The sequence below is a fragment of the Microtus oregoni genome, unplaced genomic scaffold (genome assembly GCF_018167655.1).
Source record: "Microtus oregoni isolate MIOR12 unplaced genomic scaffold, Mior012 000054F_ref0000373, whole genome shotgun sequence".
NCBI lineage: Eukaryota > Metazoa > Chordata > Mammalia > Rodentia > Cricetidae > Microtus > Microtus oregoni.
Window position 1 is genome coordinate 11,944,524 of NW_024543830.1, and position 24,826 is coordinate 11,969,349.

The following is a 24,826-nucleotide window of genomic DNA, read 5'->3' on the forward strand; positions in this document are numbered from 1 at the left end:
ACATGGGAGGGGGGAAATTAAAAATAAACAAAACACTGGCAGCTGGCTATGGTGATGCATATTTTTAATCTCAGCACTCCGGAGGCAGAGGCAGGTGGATTTCGGTGAATTCAATGTCACCCTGGTCTAGATAATAAATGCCAGGACAGCCAGAGCTACATAACAGAGAGACCCTGTTTGAAAACAAAACAAAACAAAAAATCAAGACAAAACTGAACATGGTGCCAGACAGGTGCCTACCCTGGAAGTGGAGCAAGAGGATCACAAAGTCAAGACCCTACTCTGCTAATAGTGAGTTTGAAACTAAAGTTTGAAACTAAACATGAGACCCTACCACAAAACAAAGATAACAAACAAAATTAAAACCAAACAAAGCAAAACAAAACAAAAACCCTCTGACGGGGACAGAGTACAGTCTCTTTCAGTAGAAAGCTTTGAGGCATGTGACTTTAGGCAAATCACACAATCTGGGCTGAACTCTCTCCCTGCAAAAGAGGTATCCAGCCAGCTGGCCGGGCTGTTGGATGAGTACCTACTGAGGCCGCTGTGGTGTTCGACGGATTGGATAAAGAATCAGTTTAGAGGAGGCTGGAGAGATGACGGCTCAGAGCAGGTAGTGTGATTGCAGAGGCCCCAGGTTCAGTTCCCAGCACCATATCATATAGACAGTTTCTTTATTAACCAATGGTATTCACAGCATACAGAGGGGAATCCCACATCAACCAAGTGCTCCTAACCACTTAGTCATAACCTCTCCAGCTCCAAATCTGAGATGTCAAAAAACACTGGCTGAACAATGCAGCCGAGGTGACAAATTCAACAGTCTCGTTTCAGCCACTTCCACAAGCTATGTGACATCCATATTGGCAATCCATCTCCTTTGCAGACTGACCCATGCATTTTCTTTTCCCTTAAACTACCTTGTGATAGTTTCCCTGGTAACAAACCACAGGCTTCCCATTCCAGAGAGCATTGGCTAGAAACACAGCAGGCCTGCAGAATAACCTGCACTTAGCAGAGGAGGAGCTGGCACACAGAGAGGAGGCTGTGCAGCACTGCTGCTTCTAGTCAGGGCTTCTGGACGGAGGTGTGGTCTTCAAATTTCAACTGTTCTGTAGCAGAGGGTTAAAAGGAACCGTGAGGAATGAGTACAACCAAGCCCCCAGTGACCACATGGCACTGACAGTCAGAGAGGTAGCCATCCAGAAGGTTGCAGACTGCTCCAGACTGTACTTGCTACTTGTCCTTGAAAAAGTACAAACTGAGCAAGGGGTCAGAAATGCTTACAGATAAGAGTATCCACCTCTGGAATATGCAGTTCAATTCTTCTACTTGCATTCTTTCTGGTTTTGTGAGTGCATGTTCACCTGAGGGTGCACGTGTGTGGGGAAGCCAGAAGAGAACCTCGGATGTCATTCCTTAGGGGTGGCCCTTTGTTTTTGCTTTTTTAAACATAGTCTCTCACTAACCTGGAGCTCACCAAATGGGCTAGCGTGGCTAGGATCAAGCCTAGCTAGGATCTGCCTGCCTGCTTCCTCCTCCACAGCGCTAGGATTATAAGAACACTCACCATGCAGGGCTTTTAACAGGTTCTGAGACTCAATTTAGGACTTTTCTGAGCTCTCTCCCTAGCACCCCTACCCCCACTTTTATTTTTTTTTAAGACAGGCTCTTATGTAGGGCGGATTGGCCTCAAACCAGCTATATAGCCAAGGATGGCCTTGCACTCCCTGTCTCCTGCCTCCACCTCTCAAGGACTGGAATTATAGACATGTACCAGTAGATCCACCCTGTATACTTTGTCTTTTTATTCATTTTTTTATGGCTCTTAATATTCACTCATGTTTCATAAATGTATTGCTCTGTAGCAAGCAAGCAAACTATATGGACATCTCAGTACTAGGTTAAAAACTTCCAAAATTTTCAGTGTGAATGGGTATGGGTATTTTTACAACAGCAGGATATTGCTAGAAGGCCCTAGAGTATTCCACTCCAGACGTAGAAGAAAAGGTAATGAAACTATGGTGTTGGGTGTGCTGCTGCATTCAACTTTACAAGCGAACCAAACGATAGTTGTTTCTCCATCAGAATTCAGTAGAAAAATCACGAATCTTCTAGCTCGTTTTCACCCTGGGAATGAGCAGCGGCTTCATTCCTGTGCTTTAGACTGTAGCCAACGCATGGTACTCAGTACCAGAAGGCATCCTAGCTGAAAACCCCTGAATCCGTCAAAACCCGATTCAACCCCTACCTTCGCTGCTTGACAGCTTCTGGCCTCTGGGTATATGGCTTCACTGAAGCAGTTTCCTTAACTACACATGCAGATGAAAGTAAGCGGAGCTGTCCGTCTCATCTGTACCCCCCAGACTGCTGGGAGAGTCGGTGAGTGCACCCCAAAGCACAGCAGATGTACACGATGAGATCGATGTGACAATCCCAGTCTTCAAAGAGCTGACCCAAGTTGGTGGAGCAACAAAGTTACAGAATACTGATATTCCTCAAATACGTTAACCAAAGACTTTACCAAACTAGAAAATATTGCTAATTCTCTCCTTGTAGAGAACTCTTTCATGGCTCTTGAACCATTTGTCTCCCAGGACATAGCACCACAGAGGACCTCTGGAGGGACAAGAAGAGAGCACACAATGCCTGTCCCACGCAGCTCAGTGCCATGGTGCTGCCAGCACTGGGCACAGAAAGGACTTGGTGATAGCAAGAGAAAAGCGATCTCATTTTAACTTGTTTAACTATTCATAATGTTAGGTATATTTCTAAAGAGGAGTCTCTCTGCTGATGCAAATAATTCCGATCAGACCAAATTAGACCGAATAAAAGATGCCCACGTTTAATGCAGCGCTCCCGGGTGGCTGGGAAAAGCATGGTGAGGGAAAGAGCAGGGGAGACCACACAAATCCCGGAGACCACGTGTTCCTTTTCTGGGTGGGAGCCTAAATAGCCTGTGGGAGTGGTCCTGACCGTCCCTGGGGAGGGGTCAGTGCTTGGCAGGCTTTCCCGGAGGTGGAGTCTGAGGGGTCTTAGGATGGATGCCAGGGGCTGGGGTGATGCTTCCAATCATCCCAGGCTCCTTGGATATAGGGGTGTCAGAGGGCTGAGATCTCTTTTGACCAAACATCCCAGAGCCCCTGGATATAGGGGTACCAAGGGACCTCACTTTTGACCAAATAACTCCCCTCAAAAGGGCCCAAACAGAGCACACTCTTCATTCCTATACTTTAGGCAAGACAAATGATTCACGGTTTAGCTTTATTGACATTACAGTAGACAGGACGAACACATGCTCTATAAAATATACATTCTTATGTGAGAAAATATAATCAATACCGCGAAACAGCCACACTGAACAATGTGGCTTGTATATCTTTAGAGGTGCCTTATAGGAGGGCTGCTTAGCTGGCAGCCTCTAACGGGAAAAGAGAACAGAAGACAGCAGGAAGCAGAAGTCACTTGTGGGCGAAGAAGCCATCTCCAGCAGCCAGGACATACTTCAAGGGTACATGAAGTATGAAGATCAGTTTCTCTTTGGAAACAGTCACAGTTGCTACAAACTCACTGCATGTCAGAACACCAGGTGCAGACAAGTCAAGCTGCTCTGCACCCTCACTCCACCACTTGGTCATTACCAGCGCTGCAAAGAAACAATTCACAACCGAGAAGGAAGAATCATAACTTAAAGCACACGGGGCTGCGAGTGCTTACCTGGGTTTGGTTCCCAGGACACCACACACCAACCTCTCCTTCCCCTCCCACCTTCTCACAAAGCCTACGAGTCTTGGGTTTTCAGATGTTCTAAGTGCAGTTTCTAATACATCCCTAATTCAGAAGCTTGGTACTTCTGCCAACAAACTAATGTTCAAAAAAGAACAAGAACAGAAAAATCTAGGCTAAATGCTGTATCCTTAGATCATGTTTCAAACAAAAAGTTTAAAGTGGAAAGGGAGGTGCAGCACACCTCCATACTGGACTGGCAGAGAGCACCACCAAACAGAAAAAAACTCAGCTCAGCCATTTATGGTCCCATCGTTTTTATAACCACTCATTAATCTGTAGCAAAACATTTCAGCCAAGGCTGCAGCTCAGAGGTAGACCACTTGCCTGGTATGCAGGAGGCTATAGATCAATCCCCAGGACTGCCAAAAGGAAAAAAAAGAAAAAACCCAAAGATAGACCAAGTTTCACACAAAAAGAGAACAGATGTGGGAGAACATGAACTTGCCACTCACAGAGTTGTAGGCTCAAGGCCCAGCACCAGGGGAAAACAGCCACACTTACCGGCAGCATGTCAGTGCATAGCCAATGAGAAAAGGCTATCCTCACACACTTGGGTAAAACATCCTAAAACTGCAATGCCAACTCCACTCCAGTTGGGCTCCATGGGCAAAACCAAAAATTAATCAAGACAGACAAATACCTATAGTTGCCACATTTGAGAGGGTGAGGCAGGAAATTGAGAGTTCAAAGCCAGGGGGCTAAAAAAAAAAAGCAATATTTTTTTTAAAAATCAGAGTAAAGAGTTATAATACAACACAGGCTTAAATTTTTTGTTGGAGGAATGGCACTTGTGTCAGAAGTATAGGGTTTTTCTTCAGAGAAAATAATGCTACAATTTCATGCTTTTAGCTGGGAACACAGATCAGATTCCTTTGTTAACCAAAGTCCCAAATGGCTTGGTTTAAAAAAAAATCCTGAAGTGTACTAAACCAAACATAAAGATCAAAGGACAAACTCCCAAGCTAATGACAACATGGCAGACGTCACAGGGACCTTGCCCGTGTTCCACTCCATCGGAGGTCTCTGTGCAGTATGGCTAGCAATGACGTCTGCACACACTTCCCCACAAAAGGCAGGTTATTTCCATCACCAGAGAAGTGTACTTTATACCTCTCTACAACCAGATGCACATAAAGACTTCTCTCATGTCCCCCTTTTCACAGAATGGCTGACAGTGCCGAAACTCTTGGTCCTTTACAACCCTTCACTGGGCCACGTACAGCCTGCTGAGTGAGAGTCACCTCACCAAAAACTGCCTGGGCAAAGCTTCTGAGGTGGGGTCTTACAGACAGCTGTTCACAGGGCTGGATTTCACATACTTCCTATCTGGACAGCAGCCTGCAGATGAAGGTACAACCAGCAGAAACCCATCAGCTGGAAGAAGCACTGAGGAAATGCCAATTTTATCACTATTGGAGGGTAGACACTGCTTGGTCAAACATGGGCAAGTTTTTTCAGGAATTCCTTTCTCTAATGTAAGAAGCTATTGTTATTCTTAAAGCAGAAACAGGCTCTTCCCATCTGTAGATGGATTCCTAATAAGTTATGTAACAAGCCAGGGATATCTGGGAGGGAAGTCCAACATTTCGCAACCCTTAGGAGACCAGCCTGACACCCCAGCAGAAAGGTTACTGCTGAAGCTTGGAGGTGACGTCCTGGATGAAGTATTTCTAGAGGACTGGGTCAGGGCCTGCTTTCTACCCTGACAGATCACAGCTGACAGCGCGCTGAACTCTGACCACAGAACAAGCGAGCGGCAGCACACCTCCACTCTGAGCCCACGTGCTGGAGCACTGCTACTCCAGAGACAAAATGCAGCTTTTCAATCCAGACGTGAGTCTGTTTACTGACACTGTTTAAAAGCAGAGACTGTTCCCTCCCCTGAGCATTTCTTAGACCATTAGTCCTGTTTTGGGGAAATAAATACAGCTAAAGTCAGAGCAAGCAGCATGACTCTTGATCTAGCTAACAGCTGACAAAGGCGGCTCTTTACTGAAGTAGCACAATCCTCTCTGGTTCCTGGAGAGCTGGAGAGCGGCTTAGAGCAGCTAGTAAACAGCCTCTTTCCGCAGTAAGAGTCAGATGTGGCTAGCCAGGGCAGCACCAGGAAGGGGCCGGCTCTTAATTTCTAGTCAGACCACTATAAAACTGGAACACAGTCCAAAAGGAAGAAAGCGTATGGTCCAAAGGAATGAAAGACTATAATAATTTTTTAAAGGTTCAAAATGAAAATGAAGAAAACATGACCATTTAAGTAGGAGGCTGGTATTACACAGAGGACAGGCTGAAAGCACGTGACATTTCGTTAGCATTAGTGTTGACATTTGTTGTTTACATAAAGTTTTTTGGCTCCCGAGGGCACACTTCCCTTCTTAATACACTGCTACATTCGTGGAGATTAAAAACAAAGTAAACATAAAAAAAAGAACAATCTTTGGTTTCCTTGTCATCAAAGCACTTTGCTGAAAGAAGACAATCCCCAAATAAGCCATCTTCTATGCTCACAGGGCTGTGGCAAGGCTGCCGGGCTCTGGAAGAACAAGACATTTATGCTACGAGAACAAGGTTATCACCTGGCACTTGTAAACAGACGGTGAGTGATTGGATGCGCGGACCTTCAGGCGTGAAGCAAGCAGTTAATTACACCAAGCTCGAGTTTGTGAGCACACAATCACAAAGTACCCTGTCCCTCTACTTGAGCTTCGTGACAAAGTCTTAGAGCTTTAAACAGAGTTTGTAGACCTCACTAAACTAAGTTATGCAAAGTCTATGATCTTGAGAAGTTGCTGCCCATACAGTAACTAGATAGGCATTATATATAATTTGGGCATATCAAAAATATTTACACTGTAGCCAACACACAAGGTCAATGAGTAGAAAAATTATTTATAAATGTACATATATTTACAATGACATCCCTGGTTATAGGGACAAAACAAACATACAACACACACACAAAAACAAAAAACAACTCCAGAAGAATACAAAAGCCTTTGCTCTGGTACCAGTTGGCGAAAGGATTCCAGCCGAAGACCTTGAATATCAAAGTCTCGGCCTCCATTCTCGAGTCTCAGTCAGACTCAGGAGAGCTCAGAAGTTATCTCTGTTCCTTGCTTGGAAGGCAAAGTAAAATGTCAAAGCAGTAATGTCTTCTCACGACCATTCTGAGGACTGGGGCAAGCCAGCAGCTAAGCAGCAATGACACCCTTCATGGCAGGCAGTGCACACCTAGGCATGTCACTGTGAGGCCGTCTGGAGGGACACTTGTCCATCGTCTTCTGCCGGGGCTGTGACCTCTCAGCGTGGTACACACTTCTGTAGTACATTTCTGCCAGCCACTACCTTTTCTTCGCCAGGTGTAAGGCCAAACATCAGGCTACTTTGGTGTGGCCAGATATAATTCGAAGCAAAGAGTAATGCAAACGCTGACTTTGGGGGTTCTTCTCAACTCTGAGGTAGTAAATGAACCAACCTGAGTCTCTGCTCAGACTTTCTCGTGGACGGGCTTCATGTGCCCTCACTACCATCTTGAATGTTCCGAGTCCTGCTGAAATCAAAAGTGTGGTCATGTAACTTGTGGCAGGACACAGGTGAGGAGCAGTTTGGATCCCTCTCTGCCAGGCCCTCATGTCGCGGAAGCTGTGGTGACTCAAGGACAGGCTGTTGGCAAAAGGGAAGCAGGCCTGGTTCTCTGTTCATGTTCCACAGAGGCCGCTGAAATATTTCTGAGAACAAGAGACAAGAAATATCATCAGAGACAGCAGGAATTTCAAAATTAATTTCTTGGTATCGTTTTTTAAAAATGTGTATGGGTGTTTTGCCTGCATGTATGACTGTATATCACATGTGTGTCTGGTACCCAAAGAGGCCAGAAAAGGGAACTAGATCTCCTGGAACTGAAGTTACAGACAGTTGTGAGCTGCCACGTCAGAGCTGGGAATCGAACCCAGGTTCTCTTTAAGAGCAACAAATGTTCTTTATCCCCAGCCCCCTGATACCCTTTTAACCTAATCATCAAAAGAAGTAAAGATGCCCAGCATCCTTGATAAGGACACTGAGATCACAATGCCAACATTAAAAACAACAACAAAATAAAAACTGGAACTACAAACTACCAAACCTTTATATTCAACAGAACTAAAAAGCTAGTTTCTAATACCATGCTTTTTTTCTTCACCTGCAAATTTAGTGGCTTTTCTGCTTTAAAAACTGTGTTGGCTAATTTCATGTCAACTTGACACAGGCTGAAGTCATTGGAGGGAATCTCAACTAAGAAAATACCTCCCTAAGGTGGGGCTTATCGGGTTATAATAAATAGCTATATTTATCAGACCGGGATGAAAACCTGCTAGCTATCTGATGGAGAAGGGTCATCTGTCTTTTGGTTAAGGTCATTTGTCTATCTGTTGCTTTCATTGGTTAATTAACAAAGAAACTGCTTGGCCTTTGATAGGACAGAAAATTAGGTAGGTGGAGTAGACAGAACAGAATTCTGGGAGAAAGAAAGCCGAGTCAGGCAGACACCATGGATCCAGCCACCAGGTCAGACATGCTGAATCTTTCCTGGTAAGACACCACTTCGTGGTGCTACACAGATTATTAGAAATGGGTTAATCTAGATTTGAGAGCTAGCCAGTAAGAGGCTAGAGCTAATGGACCAAGCAGTGTTTAAAAGAATACAGTTTCTGTGTAATTATTTCAGGTAAAGCTAGCCATGCGGAGCTGGGCGGGAATGCAGCCCACCGCAGCTCCCTACTACAGAGTGGCACCCAGACATGGTAACTAACTCCACATAAAACCTGAAAAAACACTATACCTTCCTGTGTGACCCTGTGATGTGGGATTCCCCTCTGTATGTTGTGATTATCATTAATGAATAAAGAAACTGCTTTGAACCTATAGCAGGGCAGAACTTAGCTAGGTGGAGAAAATTAAACTGAATGCTGGGAGAAAGGAAGAGGAGTTAGAGAGAAGCCATATAGCCCTACTGGGCAGACGCCGGTAAGCCACAGTGTTGTGGCGATATACAGATTACTAGAAATGAGTTAAATTAGTATGTAAGAGTTAGCTAAGAAGAAGCTAGAACTAATGGGCCAAGCAGTGATTTAAATAATATAGTTTCTTTGTGATTATTTTGGGGCTGAGCAGCAACAAGTGGCCTTCCTCACAACAACCCTGCAATTACTGCCCTGTGCCCCATTCCCCATGTTCTTCCTCTGAGAGGAAGTGACAGCTGATTGGTCCAGAAAGAGCTCTGTTTTGCTGACAAAAGCTAGGTATATGGTGCTGTGATTGCTTGCCTGACAGAAGAGCAAACAAAACACGTTAGGTTTTTCATGCTGTATGTGTAGCACTTCATATCTCCATTATTTAAATGAAGATAAGTAAAGACCTCTATTTGACACTAGCTAATTTGTATACTAATATAATATAGTATAATAAAGTATAATATAGTATAATATAATATAATAGTATAGTATACTAATTTGTTTCCTGTGAAATGAGTGTACTACCGATAGAACAGAAGGGCAGATCAGGTGAAAGTGAAATCAAAAGTTCAGAAAGGAACAAAAGCATCCATTACCACTGCTCATCTGTGAGAAGGGAAGCTTCTCAGTCATCCTCTCATGGTTGGTGGGAAAGGCAGAAAGCTCTCTCTCTGTTGATGGTATCAGACTCTCCAGAGTAGCAGCATCTTGGGGAGGATGTGATAAAAATGTCTCTTTGGGCATCTGAACCATGAGGCTGGACAGAGTCTGATCCAGAACATCCTCCTCAGCAACATAGGTGTATGGACAGTATTCTCGGGTCCTCGAGTAGATGTTGGCATTGTCATAACAATCTGAACAGATCACCCGGGTACCAGTGCCACCTAATAAGATGGGAAAGAACCCATATGCTTTTCTGTTAAGGTAGAGTTTTGTCATAATCAACTTTCTTCTACAGTTGTAACGTTTACTACACACTTACTTTATAAACCAGGTGAGATTTCAAGGTCCTTATGCGAATTAACTCACTTTTTCCTTACAGCATCCCCATGGAGCAGATACAGTTCTCTCTCCACTACTGAGAGTTACGACAGGAGGAAGAGCTGAAATGTGCACCTAGGCATTCCGGCTTCAGAGCCCATGCTCTTGAATTCTAATGTTAAATCTCTGTCTAGCCTACAGAGACTAAACTCCAACTTTAGTTTTAAGACAGGCCTGAACCTGTGCTCTGAGATACAGCTTGGCTTGAACAAACGAAAGCATGGCATGAGAGCCCATGTTACTTTTATCAGTCAATCAACAGTAACTTCTCACATTATCCCTAGTCAAATCCACCTTCCTGGGTCTGTCACCTTCTACAGAAGTGAGGGGGGAAGGGCAAGAGGAGGCTCTAGTCACTTTAGTAGGGGACAGCCCTTTGAAGTTCTCCATTATAGGCTGAGAGTCATATTTTACTCAGTATCTACCTGTCAGGAGGAGAACCTAATGTCCTTTGGATGCTATCTGAAGGATGCTCATCTCTAAAAGGGCAAGAAACACTTGAAAAGAGTTTCTAAAACATCCTCTTCTTGTGATGACAGAGATACAAGAGCCTTGGCTGTGTCCTTCAATTCCTGTTTAAGGGTAACGTGTTTTGTTTTTAAGATGGCTCCTCTGGTTAAGACTTTATAGTCAATTTTCATTCCATGTTGCATGAAGTTAAATGTTCTAAGTATTTTACCTTAAAATATTGCCTCAGGCTAATAGGAAAACTACAATGAACAATAAACCCACTAGAACAGGCTGAAAGTGTAACTACGAACAGTAAAGTGCCTACCGTCAGTGCCTTTGTGTATGTATCCGTTGGCAGGAGGCATAAGTTGCTGATGACTGCCTGCCTCAGAGTTGCTGTAGCCTTCCTGTGGTTCAGACAGTGTTCCTTGGGAAGACAAATAGCTGGGAATGTCTGCAGGCAAATTAAGCTCCTCTGTAAAGAGACATCTGTAACTCTCAAACTCAGGCAGTTGAAGTCAACATTCAGAAGGCAATTTTATAAATATGTTCTACTTTGACACTGTCCTGGAAAACGGTATGGACTTGGGACCCCAATAGCTCGTCATATTCCCTTAGCATAATTTTTTAAACTAATGTTCTTCTCAGAGTTTCATTTTAGAAGTATGACTTGGTTTGCCTAATGTATAGGCTGTGGGTTCACTCCCAGAATTACCAGCGGGGGGTTGGGGGTGAGCGGTTAACAAAAGGAAAAACAAAAAACTAAACATTAAAATCTTATCTACAGCTACACTTTAACAATCTCTCTACCTGGCTTGCTTCTCTTGCAGACCCTGGGTAAAAGACCTAGTCACACACAAGGGTTCAACTCTCCCCTAAAACAAACTATGGTGGAAATGAACCTTAGGCTCTATAGAAAAATATATATATCAGCTAGGCATGGTTCACCACACCTGTAATACCATGCCAGCACACAGGAGGAGGAAGCAGAGGATCACTGCAAACTCAATGTCAGTCTGTAGTTCCAGGTCAGTCAGGGCCATACACTGAGATCCTCTAAAAAGAAAAGAACAAACTGGGCACGGTGGTGCACACCTTTAATCCCAACACTCCGGGGGCAGAGGCTAGTAGATCTCTGAGTTTAAGGCCAGCCTGGTCTAGAGATCAAGTGATGATAGCCAGGGATACACAAAGAAAACCTGTCTCAAAAAATCAAAAGACCAAAACAACAAAAACCCCACAAGAACAAGGAAACCATGCCTGTAATACAATTTTAAGAGCTAAATTTAGGGGGAAGTATATATAGTATATACAAATTCTTACAAATTTTTCCCCAGATAGGTTATTTTCATCAGAAAAAGTTCCTTACATCTCTTAGCAAGTAATCAATCACAGTACTCAGCTTTTTTATTTTTTACTAAATCCTACAATCCTAAGAATACGCCATGTGTCATCTGGGTGCCACTTACCTGTATTTGTGATACTGTAGTCTTCATTTTTCCTTCTCATATGATAAATAACAATGACCCAGATCAAAGAAGTGCCAACGACACAGCAGACCACAACAATGATGACAATGCCAACTGTGGTCCAACCATCATCCTCATGTCCAATGCTATTCTGAGAAGAGTCACAATTGGGGGATGAAATGACATTTAAGTAAATATGTCCTCGTTCTGTCCCAAGGGTATTAGACATAATGCAGGTATATTTTCCAGCATCTTCTAGCCCAGCATCTACAATGATGAGAAGCTGATTGGCTGCAGCAAAGAAGTGTCGTTCTGTTACTAAGAGCGGCCCATCATCTTTGGTCCAATTGAGGCGAGGAGCAGGACTCCCTCCAGCTATGCACTGCAATACTGCCGTTTCACCTCGAGTGATGGTCTTGTCCTCCAGAGGTCTAACAAACGAGGGTGTCTCTAAGAGGAAGTAAAAAATACTAAGTTAGGAAATTGATACCCTAAGACTATTAAGAGTATGATGAAATATGTGGTTTTATGAAGATTAACAGTTAATGTTTCAGAAACACAAAAGCCTCAAAAAAGAAAAAAATCTAATTATGAACTGGTTATGATGATGCATGGCTGTAAACCCTCTCTACTCAGGAGGCCAAAGCAAAAGAATTACAAGTTTACAACCATTTCAGCAAATTAGCAAGACCTGTCTCTAAGAGAAAGAAAAGCAGGGTTGGGATGCTAGCTCAGTACAGCACTGGCCTGGCACACACAAGTCAGGGCTACCAGCCATTAGTGCTGGGATTTCTACTGTTTTTAAGACACGTTATCAACATAACCAAGCTCTTGATCCTTTTGCCTCAGCCCTCAAGTTAACACACTTCTTTTAAAGGTTTTTTAACAATCAGATCAGAGTGGCTCACCTGTAACACATAGTGAGTTCTCAGGAGTTATAGAGTTTTCCTGGGCTATGGGGGTAGTGGGGGAGAAGGAGGAAGAGATGACCCCACAAAACTTTGTATCTAAAAAAACAGAGACCTGAACTGCCTTGGATTCAAGGCATACATTAAAAAACATGTTTTAGCCAGGTAGAAGTGGTATATACCATTAATCCCAGCACTTAGGAGGTAGGAGGAGGCAGATCTCTTTGATCAGCCTGGTCTACAGAGTATGTTCCAGGACAATCAAGGCTACACAGAGAAGCCCTGTCTCAAAAAAAAAAAAAAAAAAAAAAACAAGAACAACAAAAAGTTAAAAAAAAAATCACATCAAAACCTCCAAGCAGCTCTCAGAGGCTCCAGTAAAGCAGTGGTCCTGACAAAGTACGCATACCTAACACAGTGAGTGAGGCGTTTGCTGAGAGGCCGCCTGCGATATTCTGTGCCATGCAGCTGTAGATGCCCATGTCTTCTATCTTCACGTTGGCAATGAAGAAGACATCATCCTCAGGCATGACATGCATTCGTCTTTCTCGGGCTGCAGGAAAGTCAGTACCACCGTCTTTCTGCCAGGAAATCTGAGGTGCAGGGTGCCCTTCTGCAGCACATTCTAATCTGGCCATGGCACCAGTGCGAATGGTTAGATCCATAGGAGTTTTTAGAAAAGATGGCATCTCTGTTCAAAAAAAATTGCAGAGAAAGTAGGCAAAAAAAAAAAAAAAACACGCACAAGCACACAAATCTAATAAATCTAACAGGTGAAATTCTGATGTAAAATGCTTCATTTCTTTGAGAAAACATATTCTCTGGACTGCCAATGAACCCAGCTTCTAAAAGCATCTTTCTCACCAGCACCTGAATGTGTGGAGCACAGTAGCACTGTATTTCTAGAGTACACACCACGCCTAGTGACCATGCCAATGAGAAGGAAGTCAGAAAGTCAAAGTCTTTCCTGAATGTCAGTTTAGAACTTGATATTTAATACTACTCTTTCACTTAGAAAGTTAAATGAGACTTCCCAATCTAATATGAACAAGTGTGAAGAGAACCATGGGATTTTTTGTTTGTTTGTTTGGTTTTAATTATGCTTTTAAAAATCTAACTTAAGGGGGCTGGAGAGATGGCTCAGCAGTTAAGAGCACTGGCTGCTCTTCCAGAAGTCCTGAGTTCAATTCCCTGGAACCATATGGTGACTCACAAACAACCATAATAAGATATGGTGCCATCTTCTGGCCTGCAGACAGACATACAGACAGAACACTATACATAATAAATAAATATTTTTAAAAATCTCATTTAAGAAACACTGGAGCAGGGTTCAGAGCTGGAGAGTTACCTCAGTAGTTAAGAGCACTTGTAGGACTTGGGCTCAATTCCCAGCACCCAGACGGCAGTTCACAACTGTCTGTTACTTTAGTCTCAGGAGATCCAATGCTGTCTTCAGGCCTTCATGGCCATCAGGCATGCATGAGGTACAGACATACATGAAGGCAAACCACTCACACACATAAAATAATAAAATAAAATCTTTTTTAAAAAGCTAGAAATTCAAAAAAGAAACAGGAATAGGACACAAATATATCTTTTGGTTGCTCACAGCCTAAAATGCTGTAGTTACTCAGTTCTCATAGACAATAAACTAAGTTGCTTTGGAAAATTTTTCTTATAACTACTAGGAGAGCTTTATTTTCAAAATCATTAAGGCCATATCGGAGAACTACGGAGACCACTGGATCTGGAGATGTCCTAAACACTCTTGAGTATAGAGGACACAGCTAGCATATTAGAAAAGAATTCATGGTTTTCAAAGAATTGTGGTTTTGGAAAGAAAATGAAGACCATCAAAAGAATGTCTTCAGGAGAAACAGAAGTAGGAGTAAAGCATCTCCTGGGGCAAAGAGTACAGGACAGCAGGTAGGGGGGTAACCCAAAAGTCCACCCCTGCCATATGCCACAACCAAGAGAAAATAACACTGAGAGTTCCCTCCAAATGTGGGGTGTGACCTAATTTTCTTGGTCAAGTGACTTATAATTTAGGTGTAAAAAGTACTTCCAAGTATACCTGCCCATCAGCATGGCCAGATAGGCCAGACAGTCATAGCATATATTCCAGAATTATACAAATAAGCAAAAAAGAAAGTATTTCAAAAGTCAAGTAGCACAATTCCTTACCATTCACAGTCAGTTTGGCTTTCTGTGAATAATTAGAGCCAAAGTGATTAGTGACAATACACTGGTATTTCCCTTCGTCTGTGAAGTTCACATTGAAGAGGTGCAGGACACTAGTGTATTCCAGAGCTTCTTCAGCCTGCTGCCGATAGCGAACAAAATTCTCAATATCCACGTCATAGAGGATTTCACTGTCCTTGCGCCACACAGTAGACATGGGTGAATCACTGCTGCTCACCGCAGTGCACGTCAGAGTCACATTAGCACCTCGCAAAGCAACTGTGCTTTCAGGATGTGTCCTCATCTGAGGCTTCAGAAAATCATCTAAAGGGAATAAATGCAAGTGGCCAAGTCGGTTATTTTTACTTCAGATTCAATTTTAAAACAAATACTGTAAAACTAAAAGCTTCATTCACAGGGGTTAAGATTGAAGGAGACTATAAAGAGCTTAAATCCCTTGTTGTTGGTTTTTTATTTGCTTTGTTTTTTCAATAATTTATTTATTTATATATTTCATTTTGATTTTTCAAGACAGGGTTTCTCTGTAGCTTTGGAGCCTGTCCTGGAACTATAATTTATTTATTTTTATTTTGTTTGCATTGGTACTTTGCCTGCCTGTATATCTGTGTGAAGGTGTCATATCTTGGAGTTATAGTCAGTTGTTAGCTGCCATGGTAGGTGCCGGGAATTGAACCTGGGTCCTCAGGAAGAGTAGTCAGTGCTCTTAACTGCTGAGCTATCTCTCCTATCTAATCCCTTGTTTAAGGTGAGAAAAGTAAACTCCAGTTAAACAGTTTGTTCAAAGGCATTAGGCAGTGACAGAAGGTGGGCTGGAACCCAAGTTCTGGATGTCAGCATCCAGTACTCTTTCTACCATCCCTCAGGACTCTTAGATGCTTACTATCCATTTCCTAAGCATTACCAATGAGTGGGGATAGATGTGGAGAAAAACCTTATGTAAGAATTTCACGATAAATTCTAATTCTACCATACCATGTATGTACACACAATATGATATTTATGTTCCATATATAATGATACATATACAAAATGTTTATGATAACCATTGTCATTTCTGTATAATACAGAAAATGGGAACAAAAACTTACTTTTTCAAGGAAACTACTAATAAATACATGACTTGAAAGTACTTTGTACATAGCTTTGACATTAAATAGTGAAGAATTCAAACAGGATAAATTCACAAGTGAAAACTGGTTTAGGACTGGTGAGTGCACTATGGATTCATAAATAACAACATTATGGATTCAGAGAAGCTGCTACGGAAATCCTGAACCAGTATCTTTACCAGGTAACATTCCATCGTGCCTTCAAAGGTGTAAGTGGAATAGTATAAAACATATGGTATGAGGCAGACCGGTGGCACACACCACTAATCTCAACCCTTGTGAAGCAGAGACAGGCAAATGTCTGAGTTCCAGGCCAAGCTAGTCTGGTCTGCATAGTGAATTCGAGACCAGACAGAGTTACACAGTGAAACCCTGTCTCAAAAACATATAGTATGCCTTACATTTAAAACTAAGTAAAATTCAAAGCATGACAGTGTAAGCAGAATTCAATCCACTGTAAAGAAGATTTAATTATATAAAAAAAAACTTTCCAAGTTGAGAAAAAAAAATAAAAATTTATTCTTGAAATCATAAATGTTATATTCAGGACATACTGTCTGAACATACTGTCTATGACTGTCTCTACTGTCTCAAAGATATGCTGTCACTTTGAGCCCTAAGAAACTGCATAAAGGGGCTCGAGAGCAGTTAACAAGAGCAGTTAAGAACACCAGGTATTCTTGCAAAGGACCCAGGTTCAGCTCCCAGCACATTAGAGCTAACAACCTTCTGCAACTCCAGTTCTGGAAGGATGTGATGTCCTCTTATGGCCTCCCGGGCACTGCACACACAGACATGCATGCAGGCAAAACACCTACATACATAAAATATAGATGAATTAAAAAAAGAAAAGAAATTGCATTTGGGGCAGGGAAATGTCTCAGTGGGTAAAAGAGTTTCCATCAAGCCTAACGACATGATCCCTCAACACTCCCAGTGGAAGGAGAGGACTGACTATCCCAAGTTGTCTGTCCTTTTACCAAAAACTACATCCAAAAAATGAAATTGGTGATTATAAACACCATAATGTTATATACTTAAAATTGCTGATAGCCACATAAACTAATGCATTTTCAAAATTTGTCTTGTTGGTTCTTTTCAAAATCTACTAAAAGTCTTCTTGTAGAAAAAAAAATACATAATGATTCAGAAGTCTTACTTCTAAAGTTAATAATTAAAAATCCTGAAGTCTTATCCTCAAGTTAACAATTCCTCTCAAATAAAGCCAGTGAGAAGGGAGCACTGAGAGGGTCCCTGCATTATAAAGACAAACAAGAACAGTGAGGAAAACAACCATTTATAAAACACTAAGTCAAAGAATACAAAATATATCCTGTATTTGCAAAGGACAGAGAGCAACACCACAGGGCATAAGATGGGCTGTCGAAAGCCATCTGGGGGTGGGTTTTTGTTTGTTTGTTTTGTTTTTGTTCATCTCCTTTATTTTGTTGTTACAATAGTTAAGAGAAATTTAAAAACTTGAAAACAGAAATACAAACCACAGACAAAATCTCTCAGGTCCACATTCAGGATGCTTTGCCCTGCTAACCACTCAGGATGCGCACAGCTGACATTCACAGAATGGTGAAAGTTGTTATCCAGCAGCCACTGAAGCAGCCACTTCAAATGACAATCGCAGAGCAAACTGTTTGTGTTCAGAACACTGCAGAAAGAAAACAAGGAAAAGAACCTTTCATTTTAGCTTTACTCTAGTTTCTCCAGTATAACTTTGCTACACATTTATGTATAGCAAAATGTTCACCTAATTGTAAGAAAACAAACAGCCTTAATTACATGTCAGTGTTATGAAATACATCAAAAAAGACTGAAGGACAAGAGAATCATTTTAGATTAAAGACAAGTAAAGAGTCATTTCATGCATGCATGTTTGTTATGAGACAAGAGTTACCCAGGCTGGCCTCGAACTTAGAATCTCAGAAATACACAATGACACCTACCGACACAATTCTTGTTCGTGGGTAGGGGTTCTAAACAGGGAGGGATATACATGTGTATATATTATATGCATGTGTATATACTTCTGTGTGTTTGGTTTGTTTGCTGGAGATGGGGACTCATATATTCCAGGATGGCTTTGAGTTCACTGTACACAGGGATGACCTTTAACTTCCAGTCCTTTTGCCTCCACATCCCAAATGCTAGGATTTACGGTTGTGCAACACCACATCTGGCTTAACTGGGAACTAAACCTAGAGTTTCTTAGGCATGCTAGGAAAGCACTTTACCACCTAAGCTGCATCTCCAGTCAGGGTGATATTTCCGATATTGGAAAAATTTGAAGATAAGCAATATTCTAGATATAATTTTGTAAATGTTAATTTCATTGAGTATGAAAATGACATTGTAGCTATGTAAAAAATGTCCCTGGTTTTAGAAAATACCTGCCAAGCTATTCAGAAATAAAGTATCATAACATCTATAATTTTTTATTTTAATATGTGTTGAAGTTTTTCCTGCATGTATATGTAATATGTGTATATGCCTGGTGTCTGAGGACATTTGAAGAGAGTATCAGATCCCCTGGAACTGGAGAAACAGATGGTTGTGAGCATGAAATGTGGGTGCGGAAAACCAAACCTGAATTCCCTGCAAAACCACCAACTGTTCTTCACAGCCAAGCCAACTCTCCAGTCCCTCAATGTCTTTACAACTTTTAGATGGTCTGAAAACAAGACTTATATGTACAATGTCTACATAAAAACTATATATGTGCAGAGATGCAAAGGTGAAGGTAAGAAAAGAACAAGGGGCATTGGGTAAGTCTGTCAGAAGGTGAATAACTAGTATATTCTGGTGAAAGGGGTGTGGATAGTCATGTATCGGGCTTATGTTCCTGACGTTTAAATTCTTGAAACATTGTGGGCAAGGCTAGTCACAGATTTTGAAGCACTGAAAGAGCTCTATGTGGGAAGTATACTGCTATTTTCAAATTATTTCATCAAGACTTAAAGCACTTTAGCCCTCTGGCAATATACTTCAACTCAGAGTGAGAGTCACTTTTAAAAAATGTTGTCTATAAAACAGATCCCTTTGAGGGATCAGTGTTTTTCTCTCCGTGATCCCTTAGCAGAGAAAGCAAACAATTTGGGGAACACTACAACTCATTCTTTGTGCATGATTTAAATCTCTATTAACTAGGTGGGAAGGGGGATCATGCCACAGTACATGTATGGAGGGTCACTCCTTCCACTGATCTGGGAATCCAACTCAGGTCATCAGCCTGGGAGCCTAGAAACTGTTTTTACCTCTTTAAACCATCTACCCAGCCCTTAAAATATTTTTAAGTCTGCACTTATTAAAATTTCTATGCTTTTTGGCGTTCCTCCTCACGCTTTGTGATACTCTTGAGAGTTACATATAAAAGATACTTTTTGCTAATATTTTATTATATAATATTCACACACTTCAGGGAAAACTCTGTGTGTGCGTGTACACTGTTAGGCTCTTGTAGGCAAAGTAGGTGTGAGAGGGGTAGAAAGCAAAGAGAGAGAGAGAGAGAGAGAGAGAGAGAGAGAGAGAGAGAGAAAACTGTACTTGAATTGAGGTTGTCCTCATGTCTCAGCTTCCTAACTGGTAGGATTATAGGGCCTGAGTCACTACCCTTGCCTGATAAAGGTTTTCTTTTCTTCTTTTAAAGGGAAACAGGTAATATAACCACGCAAGCATTGTCTGCCCTATTTTTTAGACACAGAAATCAAGACCTAGCAGATTTATAGTGTGGTGCCTAGTGTAGATAGCAGATTAGAATCTGGAGCTGTCCCAGCTTTGTATAAGTAAAAAGGTAACAGCCCCCAACCCCCTCCCAGCTCTCCTAGATATTAGTAGCCCAAAAAATACACTGCCCGTGTCCTCACTGCCATTAATCAGACTTAAAAAGAAAACCTCAGGAGATTCTATAAGGGCAAGAAATAAAAGCCTCTGGACCTGTGACCCAAGGAGATGAGAGCTATGTGCCATCTATCAAGCACAAAGAGAAGCTGAAAACCAAGAAGTAGCAGTAGAAGGAACTGCACCCACTGCACAAGTATGCAGTCAAGACCTGACGTGGTCAAGGCAATACAGTGCAAGACTAGCAAAAAAAAAAATAAATAAATTATATATCAATCACTAGATGGTATAAGCCCTTAATAATGGGGGGCACATTTCTATGAAAATAAAAACAAGGTTCAGTGGCTAAAACAAACTGTAAACTCAAGTTTCTAAATCCAGAAAAGAGTAGCATGGTGGCACACACCTTCATGTGGGAGGCAGAAACAGGTAGATCTTTGAGTTCAAGGCCAGCCTAGTCTACAGAGTGAGTTCCAGGACACTCAGGGATACACAGAGAAACCCTGTCTCAACAAACAAAAACAACAACAAAAGATTAACTACAATGATTCTTAGATGTTGGTCTCAAAGCATCTTCAGAGTTAGGATGAATCTTGGCAACTATCAGTTCCACATTTCCCCAGTTTCCACCCAGCAACATGCAGGAAGGCAGGCTATACAAGACTGATTACGATTACAGCATCTCTCCTGATGCAACTAACAACTTTGGGGGAAGGCTGTTTCCTTATGTACCAAGTCAGGACGCTGGAGAATAAATGGAAACATTATCTCAGAAAGCTGGCGAGAGGTACGAGAGCAAACTAGAGGACCGAGAACTCAGTACAGACTGACAAATCTACACTACAGAAACCACAAAGGACACAACAATTCTCTCTCTATAACCACTCCTTCCCCTTTACTCTTGTTTAAAAATAAAGCCAGTTCTCATTAGCTTTGGCTCATTATTTATAGCGCAGTGAGAATAGTGCTTGACCACAGTGGCTTTTTTAAATTAGCTTTGCTGGAAGTTTTCAAAGCTTCTCAGCAGGTTAGGAAGCCAAGTCAGGAACTGGCCACCAGACATAAGCTCCAGGATTTACCTTCGGATAGTTCTTTTTTTTGCTAGTCTTGCACAGCTAGTCCTAAAGGCTCCCAAAATACTCAGAAGTTTGTGGGACAGCCAGAACATGCTTACTTATAAGGAAAAACTTTTAAGTTTTTCCAGGAGCTTTATAAACATTGGTGTCTTAAGGTCAACCTGAGTTCCTTAAAACTCTCTAGTCATACCTGACTTTATGTCACTCAAATATGATATTTTAGTCAAACTCTCCAATTGTGTACTCTTAAACGGAAATACAATCCAACTCACTTTACATAACAACTATATTGTCATGAAAATAATGATACCCACTAAGTTTCTGAATTCTGGAGAGCTCTATAGATAGAGGAAGGCAATCATATCCCCCCTAAAGATATAGTTTGCCAAGTTGTTCCAAGTCATAGAAAGCCTAAGAAAAAACAGAAATGAGTTCCTTAAATCTGGAAAGAGAACAGTAAAGAACCAGCAACTTGACTGGTTCAGTCATCATCATCATCATATTATTATTATTATTACTATTACTATTATTATTGATGAATGGTCTTCCTAAGTAGCCCTGACTGACCTAGAATTCACTATGTAGGGCTGGAGAGATGGCTCAGAGGTTGAGAGCACTGACTGCTTTTCCAGAGGTCCTGAGTTCAATTCCCAGCAACTACATGGTGGCTCACAACCATCTGTAATGAGATCAGGTGCACTCTTCTGGCATGCAAGCATACACGGAAGGGATGCTGTATACATAATAAATAAATAAATCTTAAAAAAAAATTCACTAGGTAGTCCAGGATGTCCTGGAACTCAGAGATCCAACTATCTCCCCTACTTTAGTGTTGGGATTGAAGAAAGGCGCCATTATGCGCAAGCCCCATAATTAATTTTTGAAGTGTTTTATTTGTGTGTGTGTGTTTGGGTATTTTGTCTACATATATGTCTATGTACCAAATGCATGCATGGTACCCTCAGAGGTGAGAAAAGGGCATGGGATCCCCTAGGACTAAAGTTACAGACAGCTGTCAACTACCATATGGGTGCTAGAAAGTGAAGCAGGGTCCTCTGGAAGAGCAGATAGGGCTCTTAACCACTGAGCCATCTCTCCAGCCCCCATAATTAATTCTTGCTTTAACTTTGGATAATAATTTCATAACTCCACTAATTCCTTCATCAGAATTCTACAAGTTCTGAGAGCAATGGTACAAGTACCAATGTGGTTATTATAAATAATCAGAAACCTGTTCTTGTCTAATCTTCTCCATGAACCTTTGTCATCACAGATGATTATATTTTACTCTGATGTGTTCCTGAAAGTTTCTGCAAACAATATAATACAAAAGTGCTTCAGCTTCAAAGAGGTTCATGGGAAAATGTGGTTAAGAGCTTGTTTTATTATGCAGTTATTCCTGTGGCAAAAAAAATTCAAAATTATGATTGCTAACACTATAGCAGATAGCAAAAACTATAAACAAATTTCTAAGAACTTGAAAAAAACTTCCAAAGTATTTTAACCAACAGAATATTTAGTATCACTTAATTGACGTTTTCCAGGTAACATACCACATAAATTAGTTTATTGCTTCCCTTTTCATAAGGCAAAGAGATAAAGAATTTTCAGGAAGAGTTGGGTGTTATAACATGCTACTTGGGAGGCTGATACAAGAGGGTCACTTAAATCCAGGAATTCAAAGCCAGCCAGGTCGACATAATGAGACTATGGTGGTTCGAATAGCTATGACCCCCCATAAACTCATGTGCTTAAATGCTCAGTTAATAGGGAGTGGCACTATTAGGAAGTATGGCCTTGTTGGAGTAGATGTGGCTTTGCTGAAAGAAGTGTCACTGTAGAGGCAGGCTTTGAAGTCTTATATGCTCAAACTAGTGTGACAGTCTCCTTGTGCGGCCTATGGATCATGATGTAGAACTCTCAGCTCCTTCTCCAGCACCATGTCTGCCTGCATGGTACAAAGTCCTGCCATGATGATAATACACTGAATCTTTGAAACTGTAAGCCAGCCCCAAATAAATGTTTTCCTTTATAAGAGCTGCCATGTCGCAGTGTCTCTTTACAGTAATAGAAACCATAAGACAGAGGGCCCATATAAAAAGGGTTCAAGCAGGGCATTGTTGGCACATGTCTTTAATCCCAGCACTTGGGAGGCAGAGGCAAGGAGATCTCTGTGAGCTCGAGGCCAGACTGGTCTACAAAGCAAGTTGCGGGACAGCTAAAGAGTGAAACCCTGTTTCAAAAAATAAACAAACAAGCAAACAAACAAATAGGGCTCAGAACATAAGAGGCTTACTCTTGCTCATTCTTGCTGTTCTGAGTGCATGCCCACACTCTCTGCCATCTGAGAATGAGGGGAAAGAAGCATCTGCAAGCCAGGAAGAGAACTGATACAGTGGCATAATCTTCTGGTGTCTTGGTTTTAGACTTCCCAGCCTCCATAACTGAAATAAACTTCTTTAAGCCAAAAGGGGTCGGGGAGGCTCAGGTGGTTGTCACGATGATTAAGTAGATAAAGATAGTTGCCATGAAAGCCTGGTGACCTGAGTTTGATACCAGAACCCATAGATAAAGGTAGAAGAAGACAAGAATCTACAAAGTTGTCTCAGACCTCTACACATATGCTACAGCATACAAGCCTCTCCCCACCCTACACATCAAGTATACAACATACAAATTTTTTTTATAAAGTCATAAAGGCTAGGGATAGATCAGTGCTAGAGCATTTGCTTGGCTCTAGCACTACAAAAGAAAAATTTCAAAGTGTTAGCCAAGTGATCCCAAAGTGAAGCTGAAATCAGAAAGTAGACTTTTATATAAAATTTATCTTGAGACATTTGTCAAAAATAAGGCAAGGTTTGAACATTAGACTACACAAGATCACATTAAACTAAAACAATCCCTATCTATTTAGCCTAGGGGATCAGGTACCCTCACAGAGACACATATGTAGGCAAAACACCAATGTACATAAAATAAAAACAAACCAACTGTCTATAAAGAGAGAGAGAGAGACCATGATCCAATCGAGTATACAATGGATGAAGAACGAATGTCTCTTCAAACCGTTATTTCACTGTATCTCCACATGATCTAGGGAACCACTCCTCCCATCCTGACAACAGTCAGTCAGTCTCCAGCTAAGCAATTTGTCTACTGTGACAAGTTATAAGGACAGGAGTAAATCTCAATCTGTGGTAAGAACCAGTTTTTACATTTTCCAACCTATTACAAATCCGTACTTTAATAAATGTGTTTAAATGTTTATCTACCATATATGTGTGCACAGATGTTGTGTGTGGGGGGGTAGCATACACATATGCCACATTCTTTTCGGGGACATGGTGGACAATGGCAGGGTCTCTCTACATAATCCTGACTGCCATGGAACACACTATGTAGAACAGACTGATGTGAAACTCATAGGGATCCTGCCTGCTTCTAGCTCCCCAGTGCTGGGATTAAAGGTGTGTGCTATCGTGTCTAGCAACTTGTCATGCACTTATGTGGAAGTCAGAGGGCAACCTGTAGGAGTCAGGTCTTTCATCATGTGGGTCCCGGAATCAAACTCAAGATTGAAGGCTTGAAGGCAGGCACCATTATCCATTGAACCATGTCACTGTCCCAAAACTAAGTCCTTTATAAATTACTACAAACTACAAAGATGTCATAATTATATCAAATTGTTGTACAAATTCCTACAAGTGTTCTCTTTATTTTTATCACTGACTTGTCATGAACTGATTCTATTGCATGCCCTTTGAGTAGCCGCTAGCCAAAGCGCTTAGAATATTGATTTTCCAACACTACAGTTTAAATTAATAACAATTCCCAGCTAACTCCCTTAACAAAGAAAAATCTCTAAACTAATAAAAAACAATTTTAGGGGCTGGAGATATGACTTAGCAGTTAAGAACTCTTATCATGCCAGGTGGTGGTAGC

The 24,826-nt window shown here is 41.5% G+C and overlaps 1 protein-coding gene across 3 annotated transcripts in view; it reads right to left on the minus strand.

The window, feature by feature from the left end:
- Nucleotides 1-3,232: 3,232 nt before the first annotated feature.
- Nucleotides 3,233-24,826, minus strand: part of Lrig2 (leucine rich repeats and immunoglobulin like domains 2) — a 50,462-nt gene continuing 28,868 nt past the window's right edge. The window contains exons 12-18 of one of the 3 annotated variants that reach the window (XM_041638025.1): nucleotides 17,459-17,622; nucleotides 14,833-15,153; nucleotides 13,055-13,336; nucleotides 11,738-12,187; nucleotides 10,594-10,695; nucleotides 9,374-9,661; nucleotides 3,233-7,514 (exon numbers count right to left, since the gene is read on the minus strand). In XM_041638025.1, coding sequence (XP_041493959.1) covers nucleotides 7,297-7,514; nucleotides 9,374-9,661; nucleotides 10,594-10,695; nucleotides 11,738-12,187; nucleotides 13,055-13,336; nucleotides 14,833-15,153; nucleotides 17,459-17,622 — 1,825 coding nt within the window. In that variant the 3' untranslated portion in view covers nucleotides 3,233-7,296. Of the gene's footprint in view, nucleotides 7,515-9,373; nucleotides 9,662-10,593; nucleotides 10,744-11,737; nucleotides 12,188-13,054; nucleotides 13,337-14,832; nucleotides 15,154-17,458; nucleotides 17,623-24,826 lie in introns of all 3 variants that reach the window. The other 2 variants (XM_041638024.1, XM_041638023.1) reach the window with 2 other exon arrangements.